Here is a 27,816-nt window from a genome sequence, read left to right on the forward strand (position 1 = left end):
CTTTACAAACACATTCAAGTTGTATTCTTCTTTTAACCCATTTTACTGCTTGAATGCTTGTTAAGTTAATAAATGTTTAATGATATAAAGCTTGTTGGGCTACACACTGGTGCAGTGGCTAGCATTGATGCCTCACAGCTCTAAGCTCTGACTTTTGATCCTGAGCTCTGTCTGCTTTTTAACATGTCACGGTACATGAACTGGCTTTGTCTGAAATTTGAAAAATATAAGTGTGGTGAAATAAATTCTACTTAAGAAATAAATTCTACTTGTTAAGTAGAAGTTAGTTGAAGTAGCACCTAGTGAGTCTAAGCAAGTGTGGTGTGATGTGGCCTGAAATGAAACAAAGGGTCTTAAACAAAGGGTCTTCCAAAAGAGTTTAGTTTACATTAAAACATTTTACTCTTCTTATACCACAATGCCTTTTATCCATTTATATATTTTTTTGTAGCATGCCATAAAATAAGTAGCACTAGCAGTTGTTCCGTCACCAACTTTTCTTGTCTTGATATTAATGAAAGAAACAACAACAACAACAACAACAGCAACAACATCAAAAACAGCTGTTCATTTTATTAATAGAAGACCAGTGTCTTGAAAACTCCCCCACTCTTCTGTGCTGTGATGTGAATTATAGCCGGAACTGCTGTCAGAGCTATAGAAAATGAATCAAAACTTTAATCGAATAAAATGAAATTAGAAAGTTGGCACATTTTCTTATCTAGTAACAACAACTTGTTTCATGAGTTTCTTTTTTAATATGTTAACATTGAGTCTAGATTCTGTACCAAATGTTTTTGCGAGTCTGCATAAGAATGCACTGAGTGGTGGATATGGATGAGATTGGATGGCTCTGCTCTGGCAATGCCCTTGTTGGCAAATGGAGAGATTTAGGAGACACAAAGTTATGGCTGGGTAGAGAAGAGGTCTGATAAGGAGAGGAGCAACAGGGAGGCCGATAGTGTAGATAAGGCCAATGGGAAAGACAGAGTTATAAGTTAACTCATACACATATTTGATTATACAAGTGTACTTATATACATACTCAGTCCATTGACTAGTACTCTTTGGTAATAATACCGCTGCACTGTTTCTGCAAACATGTGCTACTAAAAGTTCCTCACTTTGCACCCACATATCTCATTTGCACCCACTCAGTCAGAGGTTGCTCTTTCTTGGGTTTGTTGTAAACAGTCCTGCTTGACGACACAGTTTTGTCAATTTGAACTAAAAATATCCAATTTCTCCAAGCAAAATAGCAGAGGGCAAACGCTGCACTGCACATGAGATTCTTCCTGTTTAGATATGTTCAGGGATGGAGGGGGAAGGACTTTTGGAAATTCAGAGAGGTGGAAAAAGGGAGTGATGTGACTAAAGAGCAGAAGAGAGGCCTATTAAAAAGCCTTCGCTCTCTAGAAAAGGATAGGCCGCCTTCCATTTCAGGAAACACATCAAACGCCATCATTAGTGCAACGCGTTTCTTACAAAGCCTCCCAGACCTTGCTCTTCCACTCCAAAAGTCTTTTCATGCATGGGCTTGCTTTTTTTTCCTCTCCTTTTATTCCTCTTATTCAGACCCTCTTATCAGAGAGAGAGAGAGAGAGAGAGAGAGAGAGAGAGAGAGAGAGAGAGAGAGAGAGAGAGAGAGAGAGAGAGAGAGAGAGAGAGAGAGAGAGAGAAGCCGTGATCAGGGTGTTTGGCACCAATAGTGAAGTCTGTGTGTTTTTGTGTGTGGGATTTGGATTGCAGACATATTGCGGTCCAGTGTGTCCGTGGCTTGTTGCCCTTTATGGATCTAGTCTTATTTAAGTCTGCTGTAAGTGTGAACATCTAGATGGATGTAGAGTCTGCATTTGAGGTGCTTCATTAGAGTGTATGAGGCTAGTTTGTCGCAGCATTTCTATTATTAACGTAAGACGATGAAAGCCCAAAAGAGTATGAGAGGAAGAGGCATCTGCGGCTTGCGCTGAGTAGAGAGAGAGCGCGAGAGAGAGAGAGAGAGAGAGAGAGAGAGAGAGAGAGAGAGAGAGAAAGAGAGAGAGAAATGGAGTGAGAGAAAGTGCAATGACAAACGGTCTCTTCCTTCCTGCATGCATGCAGCACCATGCTCTCAGCAGCCCCTGCCAGCATGATTAGCAGGATATTGATTTGAGATGCGCTTTTGGGGGAGGAGGGTGCTGTAATCGTACACTAGACATGAGCAACGAGCTGCGCCGGGCTCGAGCAGACAGCCTCAGGACTTCAACACAAAGGGTGTGAGAGAGAAAGAGGAAGAGGGAGAGAAGACGTAAACAGAAAAAGAGAGCAGAGAAAGTTAAAGAGAGCGCGAGGGGGAGGAAGGGAGATTAGCCTAAGATGTGAGGTTTATATGGACTGTAAACAAACTGAGTCTGAAAAACTAGAATAAGAATTTCCACAAAGTGTTTTGATGTCTGATTTTTTCCCCCTCCTGTTTGTTTTTTTTAGTCTGTGCACTACATTTAGACCAGGTTTAGGTTGTGTAAACTTAGGAGAGACGTAGAGATCAAGGGTGAAAGAGGAGACACAGAAAGAGTGCGTGTAAGAGAGGAGGGATTGTGTTTGTGCGAGACAGGAGAGAGCGAGTGACAGAAAGAGAAACCGAATCTCTGCGCGTGTTGGTAAGAGACAGATTTGTCGTCGGCGCTGGCACAAGGCCCTCTCATCTCTGGCAGAGCTGTGGCAGCTCTTCGTCTCGCCCACAGCTCCAGCATGTACTCAGGTAGCTAGAGTGCTAGCTAGAGAGGCAGCCTTGCTCCATTTCCCCTGGGCTCGGTGCTGAACTCCTCTGCTCTGCTCCTCTATTCCAGATGACGTTCTAAGCAAGAAGAGAGCCTATTCCCCGAGCAGCAGTAGCGAGTACCCATCTGACAGCAAGAAGTCCCGCAGCGTGTCTCCCAAAGGTAAGAGCCTCATAGGCAGACCTGTGCGTGTGTGTATGTGTGTGTGTGTAACCAAGGAGGTGGTGCAATGTAATCAGAGCTGTTTAACCTTACATTGGAAAGGGAGTGGGTGGGATAGAGTGACAGGAGAGGAGGAGTAGCTGTGGCACAGACTTCCACACCTCCACCTTTTAGACTTCACCCATATACATACACAAGAACTCATTTATACAAACAAACTCACTTTACTTTTCACATTCTCTGTTTTCTCGAACACATTCAATCCGTGTTAGGAGTCTGAAAGCCTTTTGGTTGAGATTGCTGTTAAAGAGGCCTGAGCATTTGTAAATAAATGTAATAATAAGTGTTAAAATCTAGCTAAATCCTTGAGATTTAGCAAATGCTATTATTTTTAAAAAAAAAAAGATTTCTAATATCATTATACAATAGCCTTATTGATATCGATAATAGACATTATGCCAAATGACATGCTTGACTCTTTTTTTTTTACTCTAGCACACTAGACTCAACTAGTTTAAGTGTAAGATAAACTGTCTGTCTGCATTTTGTCTGTATTTTGTTCCTTACTGATGTATATTATATAGCCTTTGATTTTTTATTACTATTATTGTTTTATTCCTTTTTTATTCTTATTTTTATATCACAGACAGTTGAAAAGCATGTACGTGACTAATATGTATCGAGTTTGAACACTCTTTAAGTAGACTGTGACATTGTACATGGACATTTGACTGACTAAGTTGGTTTTTTTTCTCCTGGGGGAGCCACCTTAATATGCAGCACTGTAAGAGTCTTCTAGGAGTGTGATACAGTGGATATAGTACACTTTGCAAAACTGTCTAACTACTGCACTGTGATCTGATGTGCTTTTGGACATTGGAATAATAGTTTCATTTAAATAACAAGAATACAGGATTTTTTTTTTTTTCACAATATGCTAAACAGTCTAGCTGAGGAAGCTCCAAAAATTATTGCCTATTGTATGGGGGGGGGGGGGGTTGAAATTTACGTGTTATTTATGTACATACAGAATTTATTCTAGTGTTGTTTTTAAAAGCAGAATGTTTAATAGCGTGGATGTTATCAGACTAGTGCAACCTCACAGTCTTTTGGTGGAGGCCAAGTTCCTCCACTGTCTGTGATGAATCAGCAGCTAATACTGAATTTCCCAGCCTGTCTACTTCACACCAAAATGCTTTGTTCTCTACCCAATATAACCTTTTGCCATCGGACTAGTCAGCACAGATGGAGCGCCGACGGGCCCGGCACTATTTTTTTCTGTTTCTCTGACAGCTGGTGTACTATTGCAGATAAACCCTAGCTTCCATAAACGTGACATGTTGCTGAACTTTACTGCAAAGATCTTGGGGAATCTCCCCAGTGAGAATTTAGTGAGCTAACACTATGCCTTTCTAAAATGACTGGGGAAACATATTTGAATGTTTATTATTAAACTTTTTAGGAACTCCCTCATGAAATCTTTAATTCGAGGGTGAAATTAAAAATATGTATGTAAAAACCCTAAAATTCACAGGATGTGGTTTGTTTACTTCATTGTTACTGACAATCACATTTAACACGTTTGTATCTTAATGGTTTCAGTATGCGTATTTATGTCTATGACTGAACTGCTTTGCTTTAATATATTTGTCATAGTACCACTAGCCAACATAACACTGCGGATTTTTCCATTATGTATGTGACAGCAGGAGGTGATGATGTGTTTGTGACACACAGTCAAGTCAGTTATATGTGAATTCGCTCATGTGTCTCACTCACTGCTGTGTAATACAGACTAATCTATACATTAGGGATATGCAGCTTCAATTTGTAAAGGTTTAGTTAAAACTAGCTGGTTACATGTGCTTCATGTAACCTGTTTGACTAGTGCCATGAGTTCTGAAGAGGTAAGATTGAATTTTATACTTTTACCAGTGAAACAGCACATGCTTCTTTATCAAGTTCAGCTTTTGAGCTTTTGTTGTCAGGGGCACGGTGGCTTAGTGGTTAACACGTTCGCCTCACACCTCCAGGGTTGGGGGTTTGATTCCCGCCTCCGCCTTGTGTGTGGAGTTTGCACGTTCTCCCCATGCATCGGGGGTTTCCTCTGGGTACTCTGGTTTCCTCCCCCGGTCCAAAGACATGCATGGTAGGTTGATTGGCATCTCTGGAAAATTGTCAGTAGTGTGTGATTGCGTGAGTGAATGAGAGTGTGTGTTTCCTGCGATGGGTTGGCACTCCGTCCAGGGTGTATCCTGCCTTGATGCCTGATGACGCCTGAGATAGGCACAGGCTCCTTGTGACCCGAGAAGTTTGGATAAGCGGTAGAAAATGAATGAATGAATGAGCTTTGGTTGTCGACTTCTGTGAAACCCTGTAAAACTCTTCCCTTTATTGGTGTGCATTGAAATAATTAACATAAACATATTTGGCTTCAACAAGTCTCAACAGAGAATCTGCTGCAGAAGTCCTGATGGATTAGGTTGAAAAAACTGAAATAGTTGACCTATGGTCATTTTTGCTAATTTTTTTAGATTGCTCAGCTTGTTTCAGTGAAATACTTTGCTTGATCCACTGGACTTCTGTTTGCTAGTTGCTGAGTCCTGATAGATATACAGCTGTTGAGTGCTGAATTTTAAAATCCCTTGGGACTAAAATGAAGTAAATGAAATGTATTCATATTCTGAAATTTAAAGTGAATGCATGCGTGAGTGTCAGGGTAATTACTGGCAGACCTTTAGATTAAAAATGACTTCTGTATATTTGAATTCTCATCTTCTATAACTCTCTTTTCTATATTCTCTGCCTCTTCTAAGTGGAGGTGTGTGAGAAGCCATGGTTGAGCTCTCTCTCTCTCTCTCTCTCTCTCTCTCTCTCTCTCTCTCTCTCTCTCTCTCTCTCTCTTTCCCTTTTCTTCCCCTCTTTCCCATATCTCTCTCTCTCTCTCTCTCTCTCTCTCTCTCTCTCTCTCTCTCTCTCTCTCTCTGTCTCTGTCTCTCTCTCTCTCTCTCTCTCTCTCTCTCTCTCTCTCTCGCTCGTGCTTCCTCGCTCCCCTTTTCTCCATCTCTCTAGGGCAGCACAAATCACATGCATGTGCGCCCATGCCGACAGCCAAGACGGCACAACTGGGAGGTGAGAGCGAGGCTGATACCCCCAGCAGCCGAGCGCCAGATTTACCGCCTGCCGCTCAGATTAGGTCAGCTGCTCAAGCTGAGAGCACAGAGCTGGGTGGGGGTGCTCACCGTGCTCTAAACGCATGACTTCCTCCATTTCCTCTACTTGATTTGAAGGTTCTTATAGTTTGTGTTTAGCATGCATACAGAACTTTGGGAGCAATGGGGCACTATTTGAAAGTAGTGTAATTATAATTGAATTTAAAAAACAGTAACCAGACGACTGAATGTCTGGGTGAGCGGAGTGCACGGACATGGTATAATGTTACGACGCTCCATTTAACGTCACACATTATACTCCTACATGGAAATGTCTTGCTGTTTGGACCATGGCCCTTAAAGTAGAATGACTGTATTTAACATGACATATCCACACCCAGGAATTAGGACGATGTCGCGTCTGCTTTTAGACATTGCTGTCGTTACTCACAGTCATATTTTTAGGTCCTAGTTGCGAACTCATCACTCTCCCAGGTGCTTCCCATGGTGGTGTGATAAACATGAAGGCCTTGAGTACACAGTGATGCTTAGAGTGGGTGATCAAATTAGTGTGATTTTAGGTCTCTGCTGATCTAATGCCACTTGTCGGTCATCTATGTTTAGATTACTGTTGTGGGTGGGCAAATCTGTTTGTAGGTGTATATGAGTTTCAGGTCCTGTCTATATATATATATATATATATATATATATATATATATACAGATTTTTCTTTACATCTTTTTTACATCTTTTATTTTTAAAAAAACATCCTTGTGATGGATGTTGAATATGAATAATGCTGAATATGAATACATTATACAGATTACTTGGCACACAGTTTTTTTTTTGTTTTTTATTGCAAAAGCTTGCCAGAAAGGATTACAGGGCATCAGATTAAGACTATAGGTGTACATCTATACTGGGATCCAGCTGGAGGCAGAAAAATTTTGCATGAACAGGAACGTTTGACTTTGATGCAGCCATGAGTGAGCGAGTTGTCAAATAAGAGGTTTGCCATTTTTAACCTCATTTCTTTTTTAACAGTGTTTTCAAGGTCATAGTGGGGGAAAAGCCTATCTTGGGTTTAAATTTGATTACAGATAAGCAAATTTGCTGCAGTGAACATAAACTTATGCATTTACATTTACATCATTAAACCGATGCGCTTATCTAGAACTACTTACAGATGTAATAGTGGCATTGTGGTACAACCATGCTCTGTCCAATCAAAAATGAAAAACCTATAAAATGTGCAAATAAACATTCCAACCAAGTGATAGTATATCATAAACATCTCTCAAATGTGTTGGACTTAAGCTTACATTTGAATACAAAAAGTCAAGAAGTCTGTGGTTTGTTCCAAGATAGCAGTCAATTCAGGTGCAATATAATGTAATGTATGTTTTCAGAAATATCTGTATAAATGTGGGTGTGGTCTCGGACCCAGGCGCTGCTCCAAACCGAGATCTTTCACCCAAGCATAGTAAAAATGCAGCGTATGAAACATCAGGTGCAGTCTTTAATGTGAGAGGTAAATAAAAGAGAGAAATGCAGTTATAGGGGGCACAGTGGCTTAGTGGTTAGCATGTTTGCCTCACACCTCCAGGGTTGGGGGTTTGAGTCCCGCCTCCACCTTGTGTGTGTGGAGTTTGCATGTTCTCCCCATGCCTCGGGGGTTTCCTCCGGGTACTCCGGTTTCCTCCCCCGGTCCAAAGACATGCATGGTAGGTTGATTGGCATCTCTGGAAAATTGTCCATAGTGTGTGATTGTGTGAGTGAATGAGAGTGTGTGTGTGCTCTGCGATGGGTTGGCACTCCGTCCAGGGTGTATCCTACCTTGATGCCCAATGACGCCTGAGATAGTCACAGGCTCCTCGTGACCCGAGAAGTTCGGATAAAGCGGTAGAAAATGAATGAATGAATGAAATGCAGTTATAGAAACTTGGAGTAAAGTGTACATCTAGACTCCTAGTCATGCAGCAGTGGTGTCATGGCTCCCTGTAGACACAGACACTGACACACGTGCACAAACAAAGAAAACTGTGAATGCATTTCATGCATTCTCTGGTATAGTCAAAACACAACTTCTCAGCTTACACAAGACAAGGTGCAAAAACAATTTCACAGCCTTCCACACAGGTGAGTGTGCGCCTAAGCCAAATGAATGCAAATGCATATAATACAGAAGAACAGGCAGACGCATGCTAAAGCCATATGTTTGTGCGACTCGCATTCCGAGTTTCTTACAAAATCTGAAATCCTGCATATACTTTGGTAATTACAGAGTCTCTCCCTCTCTTTATCACACTCTCTATCTCGCTCTCTTTCGCGTGCTCTCACTCACGCTTCGTCTTTTACAAACACACCTGAGGGCCTTTGGTGGATTATCCGATGTTTGGCACAGTACCCTCACACCCCCACCCCTTCCCTGCTCCGCCAGCCTGGGGCCAGACTCAGCTTTCAACGCAGAGGGTAAAAATATCCCCCCCTTCTTATTCTTTCTCCTCACCTCTCTCTCTCTCTCTCTCTCTCTCTCTCTCTCTCTCTCTCTCTCTCTCTCTCTCTCTCTCTCTCTTCTTCCCTCTCAGCCTTGATTTTTTTCTCCTTTCACCCTCCCTCCTACACAAGTCCACCAGCTCTGCCTTGGGTGACTGTCTCTTCTGTTGCTAAGTCCATACCTAATAATTCAGTCATTCCACTTTATGTGGACACTGGCATTTGGTCACTCAATCATAAAACCCCAGTCTGTGTATCCAGAATCCAAAAACTAAAAAAAAAAAAAACTTTAAAAATTTTGTATTCAAATCACCTAAATATCAAAGACAGTATCATCAACAACAGAAAAACTGAACAGTAGCAGTAGCATTCGTTTCACAAAAATCAGCTTCATCAACTTTAACCTAGTTGTTTGTATTTATGTATTCTTAGTTTTACATAATTAAATACCTAAACATTTCAACTTTAGGATTATAAATTTTAACATTATTATTATGATATATTTCAAATTATAAATGGCTTTCTATGAAATACATTTGCTCATTATCTCGGTTATAATACAAAAGACGGTATGGTACTGTAGATCCTACTTAGTGTGTTATATACTCTACGTAAAACTATAGCTCTAATAAGTGGCTGATACAAACTAACATAACTGACTGAACTAACATATAATATCGCTCATACATGACCCATACTTTCTAATATATATATATATATATATATATATATATATATATATATATATATATATATATATATATATAATATGAAAATATAATATGAAAATAAATTTTGCCATTCATAACAGTGTTCATGTAAAAGTAAAATCAGACATAGCCTGAGTGAACTAGCATAGGTTTTCTCTGTGTTCTCTGGTTTTCTTCCATCTCCTAAAAACATTGGTGGATTGGCTATGCTAAATTGTCGCTAGGTGTTAATGAATGTGTGAATGTGTATGTGATAAACTGCTTAATCAGGTGAATGAATGAATGAATGAATGAATGAACAGTGACATTTGTTCTGAGAGCACTAATCCGTACCTGCATTAAACAAGCTTAATGACGTGACATACTCAGAATTTGTTCTCTGCATTTAACCCATCCAAAGTGCACACACACAGCAGTGAACACACACACACACACACACACACACACCGTGAACACACACCCAGAGCAGTGGGCAGCCATTTATGCTGCGGCGCCCCCGGGGAGCAGTTGGGGGGGTTCGGTGCCTTGCTCAAGGGCACCTCAGTCGTGGCCGGCCCGAGACTCAAACCCACAACCTTAGGGTTAGGAGGCAGACACTCTAACCATTAGGCCACGACTTGCTGTTCTGAATTGTACTGCAGTGTTCATGATCACAAACTGAAATTGTGTTTGTTGAGCTTTTCACCCTTATTTGGTTTATTTATACTGTAGGTGTTAGATCGTCACATTCTCTTGTCTCTTCCACAGAAAACTCACACACCCCTGCACTGGAGCTGGGCAGTCACATGACCCCAGAAGAGCACTACAGGCGGATGATGTCAGCGCTGAACGAGCATGGCTCTTACGAAGAGCAGCAGCAGCGTCTTTACCAGCTCGCCAGCAGTCACGGTGAGTTCTTGGACATACAGGCATGTGTGCCTTATTGCTTTAATCTCAGACGAACAGTGTATACACTCACCACTGGTGATTAACCATGGTGAGCAGACTACCATATTAGACTGCATATGGCAAACATTGTGGCTGACAACAGCAGAAGACTAAGCCTACAGTGCACACAGGCTCTGACCAGGCAATGTTTTCAAACTAAGGTTGCTTCAAATTCCTGCTCATGGCTGACATATTTGGAGCCCAGTGTGCTCTTGTGTTGTTGTAGCTCATTCACTTCAAGTTTTTAGTATTTACTGAAATGATTTTGAGATGCTTTTCTGCTCAACATGGTTGTAACAGGTGGTTATTTGACCTACATTAGACTTGAAACTTCTGGACATTTCTTAACAGAACTGGTTGAGAGCATCTTGTGCATGAAAATCTCAGTAAAGCAGCAGTTTCTTAAAAACTTGAACCGGCTTGCCCAACACCAGCGGTCATGTCATGATCAGAGTCACTGAGATCAGATTTTCCCCAATTATGATGTAATATACTGTATGTATATGTTGAACAAAGTGCTAGGTCTAAAGCAAACATCTCTAAAGGAAAGAGTAAAAACATACTAGAACATACTAGTACACCTTACTTCAGTTTGCATGGTCTACCAGTGGAAATTGCTGACAATTCTATTTTGAGCGCCCAGCTCACCCAGTGTCAGAATGTCAGAGTGAGTGATCTGTGACTGCCGCTGCACACAGTAGTAAATAACAGTGCCATCAGGCCCCAAGGTTTGCTGTGTATTGATTTGTTCTGCTTGATTGGCTGCAAGCCAACTCTTTAAATTACTGCTGCCATGGCAACGACAAATACTCTTGATTTTTCCCTAAGGCTCTAGAGTTGTGGGGTTGTACAGCAGCTGTTTGAAAACTATAAATAATGGCATAAACTAAAAATGTATCAGTTAGCTACAAAATTTGTGGTTTAATCTTAACCTTGTTTTTAAACTTACAAAATGTCTATCATTACCACTGATAACTTTTTTAAAATACGAATTTCAGCTATAATTTATATGAAGTTTAATGGCACTTTGCAGCAGACTTCATCCAAATGTAACTTTCTTTTTTTTTTATATATGATCACTAAGGATTTTTAATTGCAGGCTGCAAATTCAGGGGATGTGATTTATAAATTATTTAACTGCTCTCCTCCTGCATGTGTAAGAAATTAGTGGCTGAAGTGTGAAGAGTTCGTAGTGAATTTGCGAAGCTCAGTCTCCTGTTCCCGGAAGTTTCCTGGTTTGTGGTGGTGCACCGTGGTGCATTGCAGACACGCTTATGATTGATTCCCTTCCCAATTCTGTTAAATCTCTGTCTCTCGTCTTGCCACCCACAGCTCCTTCAGCTTCACGCAAGCACGCATTTTGTGGCATGTGGAGACAGACACGCTCACTTTCTTCTTTCTTCACACACTGTGATGATGCCACGGATAAGACAAATTCCACTAAACAAAATCCACAAAATTTTTAAGAGAACGTAAGGTATAGGATATCGTGGCATTGATTTTCAGTCAGTTCTTCGATCAGGTGTATGGTTTCATAAGCAATGGCATCGAAAACAGGCTTACCGGGGCTGAGGTGTTCTCTGAACACAACCCCTCAACCTCCCCCCTGGAGGAATGTAAGCATGGTGGCTTGCCCATGCATGCTGAGCTCATGCGGCTGTGATAAGGCTGTGCCAATCCACTGCTGCCAACGCCTCTGCCTGCCAGTTCTTTGATGGGAGATATCCTCTTTCTTACTCTCTCGCCCAGTGCTCTACTGTACATACATTTTAGAAAACTTTTTTTCCCTTTTTTTTTTGCTGCCACTTTTCACTTTCTGTACTTTCATTCTCATATTACTCTATCTGCATATTTGTGTTCATACCTCCAGCAAAAGTGTATACTTTTTCGCTTTAGATTTACACTTCATTCAAACAAAATTTAATCTCTGTCTGCCTGTCCCAGAAACTCCCTCTGCTCTCTTGCTCCATCTCACTCCATCCACGATCAGGTTTAATATATGATCTTGTTTGTTTTCTCTCCTGTTCCATAGCTCATGCAGTGGAGGCGGTTCTTGTTTTTCTGGAGTTTTCTTTTTTTTTCAAAGAAATCTCTTGGGGACAGTGAAACACAAGCCCCAGCTGCTTCTTTACCTCCTTTTTTCCATCTTCCCGCTCTCTCACACTCTTTCATGGCCCTATCATATCCCCATTCTCTCCTCAGAAACATCCCACTCCGTCCTCAGGCAGTTCTCCTCTTTTTTTGCTTTCCTGGCTGATTTTTTGTTTCCACACCCTCCACCTCATCTGCTGTGCTTCATGTGTTTCTGTGAGGCTTGACTCTCTTCCATAGATTAGGTGATGGGCCTGCCATAGGCTCCTTGACACTAACGGGAGCAGGCCAGGTCCCTGTGAACCCCTGCAGCTGTCTCTCTGAGCTCTCCCACACATCCCTAGAACTCTATTCGCACTGGCCTGCTTTTCCATTCTTTCTTTCTGTCCCGCATCCTTCCTTTTTCCCCTTTCCCCCCGCCCTCACTCTCTTTCGCCTGAGTCCCTGCAGAGTGGCCTTTCATCTGTTTGAAGAGGAGGCCCTGAAATGAAAGGCTGGGAAGCATGCATGGATGGGTGTGCATGCGTGAGGTTTATAGGAGAAGCAGGGGGGTACGTTGCTGCGATCTTCCCTCCATGGGCCGTAAGGTCACCTGGAGGCCTCCGCCCGTTCCCCATCCTCCCTTGATGTAATGAACAGGAATGGAGGAAGGAAGGGGAATTCTACAGCCTCCAAAGTCAAAGACGTGCTCTGGCCTTTTCCCATCTCCCACTGCTCCCTGACACATGCGCGTGATGGTGGGGATGCTGTTAGATATTTCTTTGGGTGTGGTGTGAATGGGGCTGAATTATAAAGGGTAATATCTTGCTGTTGTTTTTTTGGAGCTCTGGAGGTTTTGGGATGGCTGCTCAGCTCAGGGCTGTAGCCCCAGGTGACCCTACTCTGGCGAAGCTCTCTTGCCGTTGAAAGAGAATAATAAATGTGTGTGCATGAGGCAGGACAGGGCCTGCCACGGCAGAGCAGAGAGGAGGGGAGGGGAGTTGGGTCAGAGCCTCTTTGAATTTCATCCCCTTATTTTCATTCATGCTATTTTATAAGACAGAAGATTGTGCTATGAAATTGTAGAGAACTGTAGCCAACTCAGGTTTTTCTTGAGCGTTAATGGCTGCAAAATGTATGCTGTGAATTCTGAAGTTTTTCTTAAGTTTGCATTGAGTTAGGGTTAGGATTTCTGTCTTTTCCTGTCTCAGCCCTCTCTCTCTGTCTCTGACTCTCTCTCTCTCTCTCTCTCTCTCTCTCTCTCTCTCTCTCTCTCTCTCTCTCTCTCTCTCTCTCTCTTTGGCTGTTAGAGGGCTTGTCTGCCGTCAGTCCGGTCCCCCATGGGGAAGTGCAATAAACAGATCAATACAGCGGCCCTGCGCACATTAATATCTGTCGCGCCACCCCCGACCTGATCGCTCAGCCCCACACGCCGGCCTCGGAAATGGCCGCCAGCTCCCACGGGAACTGTCTAATTAAAAAAGGGCCGGAGGAGAGAGAAAGAAGGAGGGAGGGAGAGAGGGAGGTGCACAGGATGGATTTTCTATTTAACACCCTTTCATTAGATTGTGTGCTTCCTGTTGTGACCCTGTTAGTTTGGTAATGATGGGAGATGGGCTTGGCCAGGCTGCTATGAGAGAGAGAGAGAGAGAGAGAGAGAGAGAGAGAGAGAGAGAGAGAGAGAGAGAGAGAGAGAGAGAGGAGAGAGAGAGAGGAGAGACAGCAGAGTCTGTGTACAGAATACATACTCAAAGGAAAAGCTCAGCTTTAGATGGTAACTCATAAATGAGGTCATTTGTGTGTATTGTGTGTACTGTTTTCCTGTTCATTTCTTTCTGGGCTACAAATGAGGTGTCATTAAGATACTCGTAGGACAAACTGTACTGCACCAAGTGGTTTTAAATATTCTGACCTGAAGCACTGATAATAATTCATACTGAGAAGTTATGGGATTATGTTGGAATGTTCTAAGCATCACAATGTGTTTGTCCTCAGAGCTGCTGCGTGTGCGTCAGGAGGCTCTGAGTGCTGTGAGGAACCCAGGAGCCATGGAGGCTCACCTCCCTTCCGCTGGCAGCTCCTCAAGCCAGAGGAGGAAACAAGGCCTGCCCCAGCACAGGGATGCACACTTCAGTGAGAGGTATGTATGACAAAATCATTATTTACATATACCATGCATGCATAATATCAGTTCATATGCCAAAAAACTAGTAATACACACTTAATAATTTAAAATAAATGATATATCCAAACTTTAGGATTCATCTGGGTGATTGGGGTAGGTGGGAAGCCAAAAACCAAAATTTGTTTGAGTTCTTATGATTGTTGGTCTTTTCTCTTTACTCCTCAGACAAATTTCATGATCTTTCATGATCTCTAGTAAGAGGGGTTTCAAACCACACATATAGATGAGCTTTCACAAACCTAGATTGTGGGACTGAGCAGATTTGATCAGCCTGTGCAGATAAATTGACCCAGTGCAAAGAGAACACCTCGCAGGCACACTTTAAGAGCAGTAAAACAGAGGGGATATGCCCTATGTTTTTAAAATAGCATGAATATTTCACATTAATAATGAACCTGGCATCCAACTCTAATGAATACTGCATGCTGATTTTGAGTGGGTGACCACATACTGTAGAGAAAAGAAGAAAAACGGAAGGAAACTGTATTGTATGCTGAAGTCAGGAATGAAGAGAAAAAGGGGTAGGAAGGCCAATGATATTGAGGCAGAGATATAAAGGAAAATCTCTTTAATAGGATCCGATTGCCAGTGGGCATTACTTCTTTGCATCCTTGTCCGATTTGATCTTGTCAGGCGGTATTTATGGGGCTTTGGGCTTTGCCGGTCGTCCAGGCGCCACACACCTCCCTACACTCCCCCCCTTCTTATTTTCCCCCTCCCCGCAAGGCCCTGGCGCTCGCCTCCGCCTCCAAAGAAAGCCCAAGCAGCGGGAGTGGGCGGGTAATTGCTTGTCGATTATTTATGTGGCACGGGAAGCCGGAGGATCGATAATGGGCTGGTGAGACGAGGCATGAGAGATGGAGGGAGGGAGGGATGGAGGGAGGAAGTGGGCTTGGGGGGGGGGGGGGGGCAGCGTAGGCGTTGCGTTCTGTTCCGTGCCCTGACGGGAGCACAGCATGCAGCTCGGGCCAGCCAGCAGCCCTTACTCTGCTCACCTGCCATAATTAGCCACACCGGACTACTGATGTTAACTAGCCCTGCATGCTTTCTTGGTCAGGGGTGAGGGGTGGTGTTTTTTTTCACTTCCTCTCTTGGTTTTCTGGATTTAACCCTAGCTTTACTCATAATAGTGCATACTCTATGGCCCCACATTGGCTGTAGCTTTGGATTGCCTCCAGTTAGGACAGAGAGGGTCACATGCTTTTGCCATTGACTACAAGTGACATTGTAAAAAGGACAGGCATGTCCAATTTCGGCCTCCCATATAAAGCATCGACTGGGAGCCAGGCAGGCTGAAAGAGTGAGCCGAAAGCCATTGCTCTAGCTCACCTTTTCATCGACTGTCCATAATTGATTATCCAATGCCCATTAGTGGCTATTGTTAAAAACAAATCATTACAGCGATCAATAGCTCTACAGCCCCAGCCAACCATTTGTCTGATTGCATTTAGGGAATCTGCAAGGCAAATCCTAATGCGTTTGGCATGTGGAGCGGCAGTAGGAACAGACAGTGGTCTGGGGGTGGGAGGTGGTGGTGGGGAACGGGAGTGAGAGCACGAGTGAGAGCCTCATGCATTTTAATGAGCTTCCTGTGCAAATGTGTTCCTGTGGAGGCAAGGCGAGGCGAGGCAAGGCAAGAGCGGCACAGAGAGCGGCTAATCCCCTGCGCTCCGCTCATTAATGGCCGTCCTGTCAGCTCCGCTCCACTCCTCTCTCATCTCTCTCTGGCCTGGCCAGTTTAGACACACACACATAAGCACGAACATACACACACACACACACACACACACACACACACACACACACACACACACACACACACACACACACAGGAAGGGTGCAACACTGCTGCCACACTGACAGGTCGTCACACATGAGGGAACCGCCTGAGGTTTAGAGTGGGGGAGAGGGAGAGAGAGTTGGTGAGAAGTATGACATGGTTTGCTATTTAGGACAAATATATAAAACTGATATAAGCATGGCTCATTAATAGTTTCCCTCTGGTGAGAAAGAGTGGAACTGAACCTAAATGAAGGGAGCATGTAAGCATTTTGGGAAACACTAAGAGTTTTCCTATTTGAAAATTTATCTGTGTATCTCTGTGTGTGTGTGTGTGCTAGAGGTGTGAAGGAGTTAAGTCTCAGCAAAACACAAAAACACCTCTCTACTAGCCCAACCGTCTCTTATCACCCCCCTTGGAAGCCAGAATGAAACGGTTAAAGCCTGCCTCCTTCTAAATTGCTTCCTATAAAAAGAGAAGCACGTCTGCCGGGTACGTCTCCTCATGATTACAGCTAATTACGATCGAGCGGACGCCTCGCGGCCCCAGTCATGCAGCTTTAATTGACCGTTATTCATCTGCAGGCCGCACGGGGCGGCACGAAGCTTGGCGGGCCCCGGCCAGCGCCGCTCGGCCTAATTGTGCGGCCTGAGGGATTAGACCAGGTGATTACACACTTCACAGTGTAATTACATAAGCACGGCTGGGCTGCCCGCCCGGCTCCAGGCTCCAAGGTCATGCGCTGCCTTCTCTGAGATTAATTGGCGCTGCCACCGAAGCGCAAGGCACCGGCGGAAAGCGATTATACGATTAGCATTAACATTTCAACAGCGGCCCCAATCGATCGAAGACACCCCCCTCCACTCTCTTGCACTCTATCTCTCCCTCCTCCCCCACTGCTTGTTTCAACCTCTTCCTGCTTCAGTCTCCTTTCTTTCCTGTTCTGTTTTTTTGTATGGTAGATTTTTTTTGTTGTTTTCAGGGATAATGAAATGCAAGGGCTATTTAGTTTGGGCATGATGGGAGCCCATGTAGCGCAGAACAAAAGCAGGTTCTTTTTTCTTCCTTTCTTGATTTCACGTTGTTTCTTTCCCCTCGTTGTGTTTGGATGTTGGATGCTGGTATGTTTGTTTTGTGCTGCACTGCTCCGGTTCCCTCCCTCTGGAGCAAGAACTGCTCACAACAACAAAGCAATGACTCTGTACTCCTGCCTGTGTGTTGACTTCATACAGTGCGTGAGAGTTCTTTTGCATGTGCACAGGCTTTACATACTCCATATATTAATATATAATATGAATCATTCAGAATTATTGGGACTCTTTTTAAAGATGGTTATGAAAATGGTTATGAAATACTCACATGGTTAAGTAGCTAAATCACACTGAAAATATGAAACCATTCTAACTTTTAATTATGTATTCAAATGTAAATGTATTCGAATAATAAATAATGAAAACTTATAGCAAATATATATTTTAGTTTAGTTTTTAGTTGTTGTTTTTTTGCAATAATATGTCTCATACTGTCTCAAATTTTGTGGCATTGCAATAAATCCCTATGATCTAAATATTTCCAAAATATATTCCTATTTATACACCAGACTAGCCATCATCCCTTACTTAACAAGTCATATTTTCTTGCTCGGTACAATATCTCTTATCTATCTTCGTTCTTTTCTCTTGTCGCTCTCTCCACTTCACAGTCACTGCTCGATAAAGGTGCATGCAGTATTGAATAAGAGCTGCCTGTATTCTCTAGCCATACAAAAGGAGAAAAACATAATTGAGGGCCTTTTTGAAAATGGAGGGGTGGGGGGGACCCTTGCCACACAACACCATTTATTGGCTGAATGCAGCCAATAAAATACAGCGGGAGTAGGTGAGTGCATGTGTGTGCATGTGTGTGGGTGCTCAAGGGTTGAAGAGGAAGGTCTGTGTTAATTAGGAGGTGCTTCAGCCTGTAGCCCAGGCGAGGCAGAGGGGCCGCCCCAGCTGTCAGAGTATGACATGCTCTTATTGTGTATTCAGCCCTCATTACCAGTGTGGCGGGGCCGAGGAGTGAGCGAGGAAGGGAGGGAGGGAGGAAGGGGAAAGGCCCGGGGTACAAACAGTGCTGCTGGCCGCACTGTGACAGAACTGATGAGAGGCTATTGCTACACGCTTGCACTAAAGTGAGGGATGAAAATATGCAAAGAGGAAGTTTGCAGCATTTACATAATACGTACTGTTAAACACACACCATCTATCATACTGGAGAAATAAGAGGTGATTTTTTTAACATGTTGCTAAAAAAGTGGACTGCTGAAATGGGCAGTTCTTCTGATTCCGTGTCATACAAAGTACAAGAAACTCAAAACAACTCAGACATTAAATGTTGAAGTCATGTTTATCATTCATGTTTTACTTCCTAAACATACAATAATCTTGATATTAGAATAGTTTTATTTATATAGCACTTTTAACAATGGACATTGTTACATAGTTTTTACTGTAATCCGGATATAGACTTAGATGAATAGTGAGTAATAATGGTAACAAATCATACTGAGTGTGTTGAAAGGATCTTTAGTACATTATCAGGTTCTGTTATGATTTCAGACGAATTTTTAGCCTTAAATTTGTATCAATTCTTTTCAGTAGGTCTAGTCCTTATGTTATCCAAAGACATAGGCCCTGTTCACACCTGGCATTAACATGTGTCCCAGGTGATCCGATCACAAGCAGACAGCCAAGACGTCTAGCCGATGACACATGGCACGATGAACAGGTCTCACATACAGCATTCACTTGTAATCAGATGGCATACATTGTTTTTGCTGGACAAAGGCTGTCATGCATATTTATTACATCATTTATACTCCTGAGGCAAAATAAAGCACTTATGAATGAATGAGAGATAAGACAATGAGTGGAGCTATTGTTAGTACTGTTATAGCATCACAGCATTCACATTCATTCTTCAAACACAGCTTCAATATGCGTTCACATATCTCCCACTCCACATCTGCCTTGTGACTTGAGCCATGAATCTTCAAGACTCCTTTGACTTTGTCCAAACCTTTACTTATCTCTGTCCGCTTACATTCTGTTCAGCAGGACACCAGGTGTGTATGTTCCAGCAGAGGGAACGGTTTCAGTTAGCAAACTGATCACTAGTCAATGTTTTTGTTGTGATTAAAGTTCTATGATCAAAAAAATTACAAACCACTCATTTAATGGACAGGAAGTTCCATCCATAAGGACAAAGAAGGAAGTCTTTCAGATTTATTTAGTCGGCTTGTTTTTGTGTTCCCACAGAGAATTATCCCATCCTCCTCCACTTCTGTCCCCGCAGAACGCTCCTCACATCGCACTGGGCCCTCACTTGCGACCACAGTTTTTTGGCATGCCCTCTGCTCTGTGCCAAGCACCAGGTGAGGATCACCCTCTTCACTTCACTCATCTACAAATGTGGTTAGTTTATAGTATAGATAATGCAGCAACATCATTTGCTAGTTGGATTCATTGTCATGGCTAATAAATAATAATTAACATGTGATAATTAGGCTGTACATAGGGTTGAGTACAAGATAATATTTACATGATATTTAGAATTTGACATCAGTTTTAGAAAACTGTTACAGTTTTTTTAACCCATTAATATTTAAATTTATTATATTACTTAATTATTAGACAAATATCTGTGAAATTCAAAACACTAAATATCTTATTATATCTCCAGTTTCTTTATCTTCTTTATTTTGTCAGAACTTTTGCCCTTGCCAGAATACTAGGCTTAGAACACAAACATATAAAGTATCAGCACATGTTGTGAATTCTGAAAATATTGCTTTTTTGTGTTCGCCATTACACATCCGTGTATTTTTATGGTCTGTCTCATGAGATGAATATGATTTTACCTCTGTTTATTCTTAATAGCATACGGTTTCCTGCAGCCTGCTCAAGCTGAGATGTTTGCACGTCAACAGGAGATGCTGCGTAAACAGAACCTCGCTAGGTATTGAATTATTAGTGGAGTGTGGAGTGATCACCTAGCAGTATCATGTCATGTCAGTTAGTGCTTCATGTTACTCTAAAATGCCCAGATTTAAAATATATACCCATGATACCCAATATTTTCTTAAAACACCCCATCTTATTGCAATTTTTAAAAATTCTACACAAATACACCAACTTGCTTGAGCACAGTGTCGTGTGAATGTGGGATTGCACATGAAAAATTCATAAACCCATTAAAAACCTTAAAATAGATAAATACATTGGCTAAATCAGAGTTGCCCAGTTTTCTCAGCTGTCCCTACTCTGAAGAATTTGTATTGGTCTACAATGTCAGTGCGTGACACTTTGCCTGTACTAACCAAAGTTCTTATTGCAGATTGGAGATGTCCGCTGAGCTACTGAGACAAAAGGAGCTAGAAAACGTTCAGCGTCAACGCCTGTTAGCCGAACCGCTTGCTCTCCATCCAGGTCTGCCTGCTGAGCACCCAGCTCTACGTAGCCTTCACGACATGCCTGATGATGTCACCCGCCGCAACGCCATGCTGCTCTTGCGCCACAACAACACACCTCTGCTCTCACTCAGCCACCAGGGGGCGACGGTGAGCAGTGCCTTCAAAGAGTCCAGCAACCGTAGAAGCTCGAAGAAAGGTGTCACGCCGCAAGTGGTTGACCCGTCCCAGTCTAAGGGGACAGAGGGAGACACAGATGGACACGATGAAGACATGAAAGACTCAGAAAGCGACGGCGAAGTGGGTGAGGAACGGCCAGAGGGACTGACAAAAGCAGATGGGCACAGCCTGAACTCGAATGCTTGCCAAAGCAAGGACACGTCCAAGCCCAGTGAGGCACTGAAGGAGCTCAGGGAAGGCTCGGGCAGGCTCAGTGTCCCCTGCAGTTCAACAGCGCCAGAATCACCCAACCATCATCTCTTCACACCAGGACTTAGCAAGAGTGAAGCCAAGTATCTCCCACCAGGGGCGCTGCCTCCTTTCCCCATACTGCCAGGACAGACACTGCCCTTTGGCTTCCCCTACGCCAACCCCTATTTCCACGCTGGTGAGTTGTGATCGTTTTATATAAGTGCCTAATCTTATCCAATGGAAAGTGTTGTCTAGACATAACAATTTTAAGGTCCTAGTCCAAAATAACCAAGATAAGAAATCAGAGATTGCAGATATCAGATTGCAGATTTCTGCCTCAGCCTTATTGCCTCACCATACAAACACACACATACACACGCACAGTGTGTCTGGAGTCTGAGATCATACGCCTGCTTTTTTTATGACCCATAAAGTTCAGATTCAGAACCCAAACAAGGTCCCACATAGAGAGATACAGTGAGAGAGAGAGAGAGAGAGAGAGAGAGAGAGAGAGAGAGAGAGAGAGAGAGAGAGAGAGAGAGATACTTAAGCAGGTTCTTTTAAGGACAGTGTGTCTGTGGAGGAAGAACCCAATCTAATACTAAACTATTTGTTCAATTTCACAAGAGAAACAACAAAAAGTGTAGCAGACTTTATTTTTAGATACTACAAAGTCTCACACAGACAGACACTTTAATATCACACTTCATGAATGAGTCAGCATATTTTTTAGTACTGTAGAATGAATATTAATTTATAAGACCAGTCACATGGAGTCAGGACTTTGAAATACGACATATTCTGTAATCCCATCAGCTAAAGGTTTATCGCCGTTCATGGAGGTGCTATTTCTCTCTCTCCTTCTCCCCAAACACCGTTCCAGCCATCTGAAATACATTACCTACACGTTCACCCTGCAGTGCAGGGACCTCCCATAGGAAGAGGCCCCATTTCTGACCCTTACTGAACTCTGAAATAGATGGGGTCATTAACCGAGCCATGTGCGTGTTATGTGTGTGCGTGTTATGTGTACGTGTGTGTGTGTGTGTGTGTGTGTGTGTGTGTGTGTGTGTGTGTGTGTGTGTGTGTGTGTGTGTGTGTGTGGAGGCTGTGTGTGTGTGTGTGTGTGTGTGTGCTTCATGGGGATTCTTTTTCTAATGATTTATGCTTCCTCTTGGCTCGGCGGGCTGCCAGGAGCCATGGGAGGTCTGTTTGTGGATGGGGAGGAGGCGGCGGCGGCAGAGGACATCAGCAAGTGGAGTGTGGAAGAGGTGTGCAGCTTCATCAGCAGCCTGGCAGGCTGTGGAGAGTACGCCCAGGTGAGGACAAGAGCAGGAGCAGAGCGCCACACACTTCCTCTCCCCGGCCCTCTCATACGGGGGGAAGCCGGAAACGGAGAGAGACTAGACAGGAGGGGGAGACTTGGGCTACAAATTCATATAGTGGCCAGAACGATAAATTTATAATAGCGCTATTAGATCTTAGTGACGGCTAGCCGCTTTCCAGTTGGCTGTTTGAGCGCTGGCCAAGGGCCGCTCCGCACTGCTCTTATCTTTGTCTCGCTCACAGCTCTGTCCCTCACACACGTCACACATCACAAACACGTGCATGCTCAGTGCATCATCCATCCTCACTTCCATTTAAAAGAAGCTCACCATATCGCTGTGAATGCTTATATGCATGCTGATTAAAGATTAAACATTAATGAAGGTTATGAGCATGTGACTGTGAGACTGAGGTCACGTGTCTTTTGTCAGGTGTTTCGGGAGCAAGCTATTGATGGAGAGACGCTAGCCCTGCTGACTGAGGAGCACCTGCTCAACCACATGGGACTGAAACTTGGTCCAGCTCTCAAGATCCGCTCTCAGGTATTGGAACAGATGCGTGGTTTTTTTTTTTTTTTTTTGGTGTGTAATATATGTTAATTTTAAAAAGGGCATTTTGTTAATAAGAAACCGGGCTCTGGTAGTATGCAAGATTAATCAGACCGTTACAATTTGCTTTAATCCAATGAATTTCAATGAAACAGTTAAGACTGGAAACATAATTTAAGCCTAATTTGCAGTGACAACCTACTAAATATAATGCATACTGTATAAGGGAACTTGTTTTAAGTGAGAAATAAAACACCACAGCACATGTTATAGGAAAGGGGTCATTGAATAGGATAGTGTAATGCATACCTTTACAAAACAAGTATTTTTCTTTTGCCCCACAGTAATTTGTGATCAATTTCTTATATATTTTTAATCTGTTTATAGCTACATTAAATGTTGGGAAATATCCATACACTATGTTACTGTGGTACTATTATTATTACGCTACAAAAACCAGGGTCTCTTCTTACTTCCGAGTTAATAAGACAAAAATAAATAAAAAAATAAAGAAATAACTTAACATGTTCCAAGAAACCAGAACACTAATGTGTTATGGTACATGATGCATATATTACCTGAAACATCCTTCGTAACCTCCTGCTCGGGGTCATGGTGGTTTAAATTGAACTAGTCGTCTCAGTAATTTTTCCCTTTAATGGTGTAAATATAGGTGAGGTCATTTAAGTGATTTAATTGACTTAAAGATAAAGCTATTCCATTAAACTTAAGAATACTGCAAACACTTGGAAGCTCTTTTTCCTGTCTATGCTGTATGTGAGTTGTAACTCTAGCATGTATGTCACTGTTATCCTCAGGTGGCCCGACGCACTGGCAGAATATTCTACATGACCAGCTTCCCGCTGGCTCTCCCACTGGCACCATCTGCTCTGCGCCCGCCGGACCGAGACCCCCTGCCCGCAGAGACCCGGCCACCCTCAGCTCGCAGCACCTCCTCCCCGTTCAGTGCCCCTCCGGCCTGCCGCACCTCCCCCAAGCAGGAAAACGGAAACCCTCCTACGGGAGCAGCTTATGACTCCACTAAAGCGCTCTCATAGAGAATACCATTAAAACACAGACTGCTTCCGTGTAAAGCCGGAGCAGCACTACAGGAAGGAGATGGACATGGAGAAGGGGGAGATGGGAGGAAGCGGATGTCTTTGAACTGTTCTATTCTTCCTCTCAACCCCCAACCCCCAAAATCAGAAAAAAGCAAACTTGAGGACCTTTGCGCTGAGGCACTTATAATGTGGCAAGAATTGTACAGATATAGTGACTGAAACAATGCAAGTCTAAACAGCTCCACCCAGTGCAGTGGCTGCGAATAAACCAAATCCAAAGATGAGCAAATGGGGCCTGGAGATGAGACAGGAAGCAACACTGTGTGTAGTGTATTTGCGAGGTAAACGTGAGCAGACAGAAGTGCTTCAATGCCATGGCAGAGAGATGGCAGACAGACAGACAGACACTGTCTTCGCTGTGACAAACTCTTGCAGTACTCCGAGCCTTTCAGAGCAGAGAAATCCAACATAAAAGGCCATTTATTTTCCTGTTTTTGTCTTTCTTAATCCAGCTTCCAGCCGTTTCAAATCCCAGTTCTGAGAAACAGAATCATCTTGAGAGGATTAAAACACACACACACACACACACACACACACACACACACACACACACACACACACACACACACACACACACACAAATGCAGCGAGGAACTCATTTGCTCTTCATCAGTGCAACTATGCATTCCACAGTCCAATACCAAAGATGAATGGACATGTGGAATTTAAGTTGATAGCTTGTTATTGTACAGATTCTGTGACAAATAGAAAAGGTACATAGCTGCTCCCGGGCTCTGTGCAGGGCGTTAAGAGAACGCAGAGCACTTACTCTCACAACCAAAAGCCATCATCTGAAGGAACAGCCAAGAAAATAAAAGACTTTCTGGTTCCGTTGCTCTGTGCTGGTCTGCTGGTTGAGGGAATCCGATCTCCAGATCTGTGGTGTAGATGGTGAATCATTCAGAGGTCACATATATTACTGTGGGAGATTGTTACATTGAATTGTACAATAAAAAGACTTGCTTTAGAGGAGATTATAGTGAAGGTAACATAAGTGGTACTTTTTGTTAAGTATTGTTGCACGAATGACATTTTTTTATTATTACCGAACAAATTGTCACTGACTGACTCGGTGGCACTTTTGTTCAGTTTTTATTTCCTTTTTTTGTTTGTTTTTTTTGCTATGTATTCTAGCTGAACTACAGAGTCCCAATTTAAATGCTACTTAAGCATATAAATACAAGGAAAAAAAATATTTATAGGATTTTTTTTGTTGTAGGTGGATTGACAAAATACAACGTATAAATAAATTGTCCTCTAAATGGAACCCAAAGAATAATAACTTTTTTCCTTTGTCTTTGTTGCAGGGAAATGAAAGGCACAAAGCTCTTTATGCAAATGTTTAAAAGATTTCGTTTTATTTCTCCCCTCCCTTTTTAAAATGTAAGCAATGAATTAAAATCACGTTTAGATTTTCTGTCTTTGTTTTGCCTTTATCCTATTTTTCTATTCACCAATGGGTGGAATAAATCCTATGGAAAACTTCCAGATGCTTTCCCCTGTATGCCTCCTGAGTAATGTGTTTATTTCCAACCACCTCCGCTACAGTCGGGTTAGGGAGTGGCGCCCGGGCTGGACGGTAAATCCCCCAGTTGGGGAGAAACTGGGGTGTGTGTATGTGTGAAGGGGGGTTTCAGGTCAACAGCAGCTGTCAGAGCATGCAGTACAGTCCCAGGCCAAGGCCTCTGAGACCTCTCTGTCGTACCTCGTTTACAAACCAACTGACCCTCAGGGACTCCCAGCCTTAAAAAGTGTCCTGACTGCACGCTGTGACTGTCAGCACCAGGTGCCATGTGTGATGCCTGGGCTTAGCGTGAGAGCTGTGCAAAGCCTAGTGACACACATATTCACACGTGCACACACACACACACACACACACACACACACACACACACACACACACACACACACACACACACACACACACACACACACACACACACACACACACACACACACACACACACACACACAGAGCATGGCAAATTTTCAGTGAAAACAAAGCAGAATTTTCACTAATGCTGTCCAGCTGAGGCTCTCTCTCAGTGTCCCAAGTTCAACTTTGTCAGTGCTTCCGAATAGCACCTTAATCTAAAAGAACTCCCGAAACTGGGGGCTGTGTCAGGGCCGACAATACAGACACAAGCTCTTAGCCCAGAGTTATACAGCCAACACATATGTACTAGCCAAGAAACTGGAAAAATTTGGAAAATAGTAGCAGTAATTTATTAACTTTGCCTCAACTCCCTGAGTCTTCATCACCAGAGCTGTCAGGATTAGAGATTATGGATGCAATACAAAGATCCAAAGTGCAAGGCTAGATATAGAGAATGAGAGCATCGTCAGCTGTACAGCAGTGTCGGTAATACAGAAATTCGTTCAGGATTTTCTTTTTTAGAATAAGACAGGACATTCACTATCTGTAGCTAGGAATCTTAGCTTAAGGGTGATTCAGGATCTCAGAGCAACTCTAAGCAAGGAAAAGACAAAAACTTTTATATTAGATAGGAGACGGGGCTAAACCTGTTACTAGGTATGACACAATATTTTGAAGACTGTGATTAGTTGTCCAATAAAAAAAGAGCGCTTTTAAAATCTGGTGTATTATAAGCCTTCACTTTGTCGCTATGTTGATATTCGAATCTATATCGTGTAGGGATTAGGTTTGTGACCGATCATTAGTAATCTGTATTTTACAAATGTAATAAATGTAATGTAAACATAAACATTTCCACAGCGCAGAAATGACATAGCACCAAAGTATATCATTTCTGCCGCTATGGCATTTCTGCTCTGTTTCGGAGATGCATATCTCCAAATGACATAGCAGCAGAATATATGGCATTTCTGTGCTGTGTCGGAGATGTTATCTCTAATATGATTGGTTACAAAAATAATCCTTTCCCGATCTAAGCTGTGTCATTTTATTAACTCACTATCATTATTAAATATTGTATACAGTACTGTTCTTCTCCCTCTTCAGCTTTAGGCCATTTTTTCCTCTGCTACAGAAACTCTTTAACCTCTTAAAAGTCCTCCTCACTACTAACACTTTTTGACCTAATGAGCTCTTTTAAGAGGTAAGATGCTTTACTAGGACCTTCTTCTTAATTTTAAGGGTAAATGCCCAGATTTCTAAGAATTTTCTTAGAATTTCATCACTAGGAGAAACTCATTACACTGAGAATTTGCATGCATACGGGCCCTAATTTATATTTTATTTTCATGTACGGTGATACAATAATGCCATAAAAATAAATAAATATCCTCTTGCTGGAACTAAGCAATGAGGAGTTGCCAGTCTGTATGTGATAAATTTGTGATAAAACGCTTTTCATGTAACCCTTGTATGTTGTTCGTATTTTCGTTACTCAGCCAGTGTTCGTGGGTCTGGTGGACCTGCTGCATTTTTGGGTTTTTAATTCAACACAATTCAATGTTAAAATACTCTACAGGTGTTTACTTCATCCCAATTACAAGCAATATAAACAGCATATATGGTTAATATTTGCCCTTTACCTTTATTACATTACCTTATTAAAGTGCTACCCGTTTTTTGTTGTTTTTTAATAAAATGTATTAAAGAAAAGAAAATCAAATTTAATCAAGTTATGAGTGGAAAAAATCAACAAATTTACAAGGAAGCAAAGCTTTTCAAAACTATTGATGTTTATGACTATGGGTCCCACAGACCCGAACAACATACAAGGGTTAAATATTTT

General features: G+C 42.6%; 1 protein-coding gene across 4 annotated transcripts in view; it reads left to right on the forward strand.

Moving 5' to 3' along the window:
- The window catches only part of samd11 (sterile alpha motif domain containing 11), a 55,486-nt gene extending 29,888 nt beyond the window's left edge, over positions 1 to 25,598 (forward strand). For 3 of the 4 annotated variants that reach the window (XM_027170651.2, XM_027170650.2, XM_027170653.2), the window contains exons 5-13: positions 2,829 to 2,921; positions 10,027 to 10,167; positions 14,272 to 14,416; positions 19,538 to 19,653; positions 20,159 to 20,237; positions 20,616 to 21,295; positions 22,294 to 22,418; positions 22,857 to 22,967; positions 23,792 to 25,598. In XM_027170651.2, coding sequence (XP_027026452.2) covers positions 2,829 to 2,921; positions 10,027 to 10,167; positions 14,272 to 14,416; positions 19,538 to 19,653; positions 20,159 to 20,237; positions 20,616 to 21,295; positions 22,294 to 22,418; positions 22,857 to 22,967; positions 23,792 to 24,031 — 1,730 coding nt within the window. In that variant the 3' untranslated portion in view covers positions 24,032 to 25,598. The remainder of the gene's footprint in view (positions 1 to 2,828; positions 2,922 to 10,026; positions 10,168 to 14,271; positions 14,417 to 19,537; positions 19,654 to 20,158; positions 20,238 to 20,615; positions 21,296 to 22,293; positions 22,419 to 22,856; positions 22,968 to 23,791) is intronic. The other variant, XM_027170652.2, reaches the window with a different exon arrangement.
- The last annotated feature ends 2,218 nt before the right edge of the window (positions 25,599 to 27,816 follow it).

This window comes from Tachysurus fulvidraco, chromosome 23 (genome assembly GCF_022655615.1).
Source record: "Tachysurus fulvidraco isolate hzauxx_2018 chromosome 23, HZAU_PFXX_2.0, whole genome shotgun sequence".
Lineage (NCBI taxonomy): Eukaryota > Metazoa > Chordata > Actinopteri > Siluriformes > Bagridae > Tachysurus > Tachysurus fulvidraco.